Source organism: Elephantulus edwardii, unplaced genomic scaffold, assembly GCF_000299155.1.
Source record: "Elephantulus edwardii isolate Elephantulus edwardi_28Jun2011 unplaced genomic scaffold, EleEdw1.0 scaffold00060, whole genome shotgun sequence".
NCBI classification, from domain to species: Eukaryota; Metazoa; Chordata; class Mammalia; order Macroscelidea; family Macroscelididae; genus Elephantulus; species Elephantulus edwardii.
This window is the reverse complement of record NW_006399810.1, coordinates 17,066,001-17,072,244: the sequence shown is the minus strand read 5'-3', so window position 1 is coordinate 17,072,244 and position 6,244 is coordinate 17,066,001. Positions and strand designations below refer to the sequence as shown.

The window sequence follows — 6,244 nt, the reverse complement described above, 5'->3', positions numbered from 1 at the left end:
GGATGTCTTGCTGGTTCTAAGAAGGCCACTTTGAGAGATAAAGATGGACAGTCTCCTCCCATGAATATTTAAAACAAAATAATCAAGATCAACCTCACTTGATGGAGGGTCACAGATCTGAGATTAAATCCAAAGTAGTGGATTTGATTTTTTTTTGTCATTCCTCTAACAGTGTAGTATAAGTGATTTTAGTCTTCACAAGAACTCTCCACCAGAACTTTCATAATAATTATTGTAAATAATCTAACTGCATTCAAACGGAAATTATGTAAGGGAAAAGAGTAACTTTCCTTTTCACAACCATTCTGATTGAAAGAAATAAAGACAGAATTAGGAAAAGGGAGGAAATAGTCAACACAATAAACTAAAAGATCAAACATATGTGAGACAGATAATTAGCTATCAAGTTTATTTATTTTTTTTTTTTGGTAAGGGAACAAGATTGCAGACCACTATGTATCATCTATGCCTGCAATGAAAACACAGAATTTTCAACTTGAGAGTAGTATTTATGGCTAACTCTTGTCATGCATGGCCTTCACACCCTGTGTATTTTGTGACGCTCAGCAAATCGGGTGACATCATCTAAATAAGGCCACCACTTGTACAGAAACATCTCTGAGATGGTTCTCAACCATGGGGTCACTTTTGCTTCCCCCCTTGCTTCTTTTTCCAGTAGCTCTTGTAACTCCTCCTTGGTCATGTAGTAGAAATTTTTTGTTTCACTGGGATTTGGAGACAGAGAAACATCCTTTCTTACAAGTAGAAGATAACAAATTTCGTATTCTCCCCACATTCTATTTGATTGTGCCTTGTGATGATAAATTGTTATGAACAAAATATCTTCCAGAGGAACCTATGATAAAAATGGACATAGTATTAACTAATGACACTAATACAGAAAATATAGAATGCATTGACAAACTTGAAAAAAATGAACATACTGTTTTCACTCAAAAGAGTTAGTTATCCAAACCTTAACTTTCATTTGTAAATTGAAGATAGAATTAATAACCTAGTCTGACTTGTTTTTATTTCAATTTCTCTGTCTCTGTCATGCTTTGAAGAATTGTTCTTCCCCTGGTATGAGTTGAACATCTTTAAGAAGAAAACATCCATTCTTTCTCAATTATCTTTTTTCACAGATAAAGGTAATAAATTCTAGACAATCTATATTGTTGTTGTGTACCATAGAGTTGGAACTTATTACTCATAGCTGACCCTCTGGGAGGTTTTCAGAGGCTCTTAAACGTCTAGAGGAGATTGCCTTCTCCTGCAGTGCTGCTGGTGGCCTCGAACTGTGTGCTTTTGGAATTGCACCACACCTTCTTGCCACTAGGCCACCAGGGCTAAAATTTTATCTCTTTTCCATGTTTTATCCTGTGATGTTTAAAATAGTGTAGTTAGTGTGACTTAGATCCTCAGTATGATGTAATTATCCTTACTCTATGTGCTGTAAATTCTAACTTTTATGATGTTAATGAAGGAAGATCTATAAGAATACGGCCAGCTTACCTGATTAAGGAGAAATCTCTTTACCTGTTAAGTAAATATGCTTGTACTCTCTGGCAAAAAAGAAAAGAAAGCTTTCTGGTCTGATCTCCATTCAGCTTTCTAACTCATCCAGACTTGAATTAGTGGTTTGCCATACTTGCAGACTTCTCAGTCTCCACAGAGAGCTGTCTGGGATCTTACTTTCATATGACATGTCAGCCTCTGAAGTAGGCAATTTCAAATGCAATACATCTGCAACCCTTCTTCCTCAAAATGACCTTTGGACTTAATAGCTTCTGAAGTTCATAGCTTTTAATGATAGCAAACTGAGACTTTGCCTGTTGGTGACTTGGACTCATAAACCACCTCACAGTGAAAAAAATCTCTCTCTCATCGCTCATTCTGTACATGTAGCTTTTTTTTTAATAAACATCTTTGTCAGTCTTAAAGAGTCTCAACTCTTCCTAGATGTAACAGAAAATACACAATTTTTCTGCCTTCACGAAGCTAACCACACCAATCCAGTCACCAAACATGCATCAGCGCTTGGAAACGACCACTCATTGCATTCACAGGCGCAGTGGAAAACTGGCAGACATCAGATACCTGCTCAGGGGGAATCCCCAGTTCAGCCTGCAGCCGCCTCTGAGCTGCTCTCCTCACTCCAATGGCATCTTGCTCTTCCAGTTCCAGTGTGTTGTATAAGGGATGGCCACCGCAAGACTCACCGAAAAACCCTGGAGAGAATATATATAGGAAAATATTTCTCTTGCTTTAGTTACTGACGATTAAATAAATTCAATAAAAACAGATTTTTTTTCAGTAAAAACAAGTATTATAGGACAGACTAATTGAAGACAAAGATCCAAGGTTTATTTTGAGTGTTCCTTGAAGATGCTGGCTCTCTAGAAATTTTACAGACTATAAAACCTCAGAGGAGTTATCTGGCAAGATAAGATTCTTTGGATGGTACCAGTAGTTAATGTGGTCAGTTGCTAAAGGAAGGATCAGTGGCTCATGCCCACACCAATAAGCTTCAGAGGAAAAGCATAGTGACCTTCTGAAAAATTAGACTTTGAAAATTCTATAGAGCACAGACACGGGTCCCCAGGAGTCTCACCATGAGATGAATTGGTTGGTTTGAGTTTTAGGGGTCCGTCTCTACTGTCTCTTTTCTTAGGGCTAATCAAGTTGTTGAATAAAAGTGAGAGCTGGCCAGTAACTTATTTTACAGATAATTTCTATCCCAGATATATCCTAGTCAAATTATATGATTCCTCCCTCCCTTAAATTATAGTAATAACAGAAGATACTCACCAGGAAAAGTAAGTTTAGTGTCTGCTCTCTCCTGTATTAAGACTTTATTCTCTGTATTGAATAACATAACACTGAAGGATCGGTGCAACAGTCCTGAAACAGTAAATACCAGTTCATGTGAACCTATAAATAAGGAGTCAGTGCAATCATTTATTTTCCTTTCTGACCTTGGTCTCTGTCTCATTGTAAAATGCTATAGTCAACAATCTGTGATTTGGCTGCTGTGTAGAAGTAAGGGAAGCTCTGTATGCTGATATGACTTCTACATAAAGAATATACCTGTCAAATTAAAGATAAATAGATGTAAAATGAACTCTTCCTGAAGTGTAGGGTAAATATCTTTTCCTAAAGATGACATGCATAAGGTGACTGGAAGTTCTTTTTGTGTGAAATGTCTGAATTTTTGCCCCTCTACATCTTTGCCAGGGAGCCCTGATGTGTTTCAATTCCAAATGCGTGCTGTTCAAAGCCACCATTTAAAGGATGAACAATCTACCTCCTGCTAATTAACTGCTTCTGCAAACCCTCTGAGGGGTCAGCTATGAGTTGGTTCCATAACACATGTTGTGTTGGACACAACAGCAACATCTTTGTCAGCTTGGAGGGTGGGAAGAGATAAACCCTTGTAAGATTTCCATTTATTACCTTTCTCAATGTTTTCATTCAGGTGACAATTCCTCTTGGTGTCTGCACCAATAACATTATCATTTTCATCAACAACAATTAACATTTCATTTAAACGGTGCTTTTGATGCCCATCAATCCATTCAGGGATTACTTCAGACATTGTTGGTGGTTGTGAACCAACCTAAAACACATATGCATAATTTTTCCTTATGTGAACTATATCGTCATGTACATTGTGCTAATTTTTACCAATATTCTTTAAGATTTGCCACATCCTTTCACAATTAAGTAAGAGAGATAGTATTGAAATGTTGCAGATGTGGAAGGACACAATGTGTTTCTCAGGTAAGGTCTTCTTGACTGTGTTCCTCATGCCTCCCAAGATTTCTACAATAGATTCAGATTTTAAATGCACAAAAAGATTAATAAAGAGAATACATGGATAATTTTTAGACATTATGTACATGACAACTAGAAATCTGAACATTAAAAATGAATTGATTACTTCAAAAGGTGAGGAGAAGGGAGGAAAATGAGTACGAATGAATGAAAATCCAATTTCTCTGAACGTTCACTAAAATCACAATTTAAAAACAGAGTACATTTTTAGGTAATGATATCTATAGACCATTTGTGGGGAAGAGCCAGTTGCTGGGAAAACCACAGGTCTGGGGCACTGATGGAAATGCTTCCCGAGCTTTGCTGTGGTTAGGTGACCTTCAGTTTCCTATGACTCCAAGCTATCAACAATAGATCTGAACTTTGCCCTTCAAGGAAAGACATTTCTTGAGTTTCGCTCATTTACAGGAAGTAGTCTTGATAATAATTTTCAGTGTTAAACACTTACTTTTTTGTTAATGTTCTGGGAAAAGAGAATCAAATATTTGCCATCAAAATGCTTGTGAAAATGCTTTCTAAAATACTCAAAATTGAAGCCAAATCTAAAATCTATCATCATTCTTCCAATTTACTTTGCAGAAATTTGTGGACTCTGTCTCTCATTGTTACTTTTATACTTTTCACTAAACTGTTCACTGTTTTTGCCAGAGGCTGACTGAATGAAGAAAAAATAAGTAATAAATCATATGAACAAGAGCTATCAGAAGTACAAGAAAATAGTTGTTAAATGTATACAGAACGTTATCAATAAAAACCAATTCCCATGAGACAAAAAAATAAAAGATATACTAACCTTTCTTGGAAATTCAAGATTCTTGAATGTTGGTTGTAAAAACCTAGAGAATATACTGAATATCCAAAGTGAGACAACCTTCTTTTATACTCTGGAGATGTAGAAAGGTATTTGTTACATAACACGCTCAACTCTGTATTCCAAAATTCAAGAAACCACTCCTTGATATCTTGCACTCCTTGTTTCTTGGAATCCAATAGCAATGATGAAATTTCCATTTGATTTGTGAATCTTATTAAAAGCATAATTTAAACAAAATAGGATTTTAATCCTAGATTAGGTCTTTGGCTTTACTATAATTCAGTTCTTCAAAATGAATCATGATGAACATATTAATAGTGTCAGAAAGCTGGAAGAGAATTTCATCTATTTCCCAGCCTCTCAAAAACATACTTAAAAAATTTTTTTTTAAAGAGGCTTGTTCTGAGTAGGTGTTTTTGTGTTAGGAATTTGAATGCTGTTTTGCATTTGTCCCCCATACTATTTCACTCTGTCTCTTGCTGGACACCTAATAAGTCATCCTTCTTTGGGTTTCCCAGATTTTAAATTGCAATGGGAGGAAATTTCCCGTCTTTAGCAGAGATGCTAGTAGATTCAAACTGCCAAAGATAAGTAGCCTTTGGTTTAATTGCACAACTGAGTATGGACTAAGCCATGAGAGCTCCTTCTCATTCTGTTTGGACTATGCATTATTTCTTATAACTGCAAGCAATATCAACTATTTCAGAGTAAAAAGGATAATAAAAATAGCTTTATGGTTTTGGTGCTTTTAAAACTAGAAGGGCAATGCTTTAATACTTTTGATATACTTTTGATTTTTTTTTTTACCTAAAGGAATTAAGCCAAGTAGAGTGTCACTTTAGGTTTCTTCTCAAAACACTGTTTTGCCCAAGTATTTTCCATTTGAAAAGTCTTAATATCAGTATTTCCTAATAAGAAACCAATAAGAACACATAAAAACTAAAGCAGAGTTTATCTTTTGATGTCAGTGAGAAATGATTCAGCATAAGCACTAAATTGGAATCAATCTCCTTTCATCATTTATCAACATATAAATAAATTGTTAGCCCCACTAAGATTAACTTGAATATTGTATTGTTCTGACAAGCTTCTAACCACAGATTAAGAATTAACTATGTCATCGCTATCTGAATCAAAGATCACATTTACATTAAAGACAGGTTCCCAATTCTTCACAAGTCAAGGATTTGTAAAGTATTCTATCAGAGATGTTGGAGTGGATGTTGGTTCTGTTAAGCCATAAACAGACACATGATTCAGCGGTCTTAGAACAAAGCAGAGAGAATTATTTCTGGAGAATAGTCCAAATAGAGTTTACTAGTTGTCACCATGTTAAGATTTATTTTTTTTTAAATTTGAGAAAATTTATTAACTGGAATTTGTTCATGAAACATTAAACTGCTTTTATCATTCACAAAAAAAGAAAAAAAAAGAAGTTAGTGGATGTCATAGTCTGCAGAGCTGCATTCTTTTTTTTTCCCTTTTCCTTCTTTTTTTTATTAATTTAGTTTATTATTCATTTCAGTGAACATCTACAGAGATTTTGGGATTCCATTCATTCATTGTTGCACCCTTCTCCCCGCACAACCCCCT

General features: G+C 35.3%; 1 protein-coding gene across 1 annotated transcript; it reads right to left on the bottom strand.

Annotated features, from left to right (window-relative positions):
* Nucleotides 1-538: 538 nt before the first annotated feature.
* LOC102871079 (isopentenyl-diphosphate delta-isomerase 2-like) lies at nt 539-3,598 on the bottom strand. Its single transcript, XM_006887671.1, has 4 exons — nt 3,457-3,598; nt 2,812-2,904; nt 2,101-2,231; nt 539-856 (listed from the first exon to the last, which is right to left on the bottom strand). Exons 1-4 carry the CDS (start codon nt 3,596-3,598, stop codon nt 539-541), a joined length of 684 nt encoding a protein of 227 aa, XP_006887733.1.
* Between the last annotated feature and the right edge of the window lie 2,646 nt (nt 3,599-6,244).

Bases quoted from the DNA above. Each gene is read 5' to 3' on its own strand.
- LOC102871079 (XM_006887671.1), bottom strand. From the start codon at position 3,598: ATGTCTGAAGTAATCCCTGAATGGATTGATGGGCATCAAAAGCACCGT. The intron at 2,232-2,811 runs GTGAGTATCTTC...TATTCTCTCCAG, and splicing joins CACTAAACTTACTTTTCCTG to GGTTTTTCGGTGAGTCTTGC. The intron at 857-2,100 runs GTATCTGATGTC...TTTTTATCATAG, and splicing joins TGGGGATTCCCCCTGAGCAG to GTTCCTCTGGAAGATATTTT.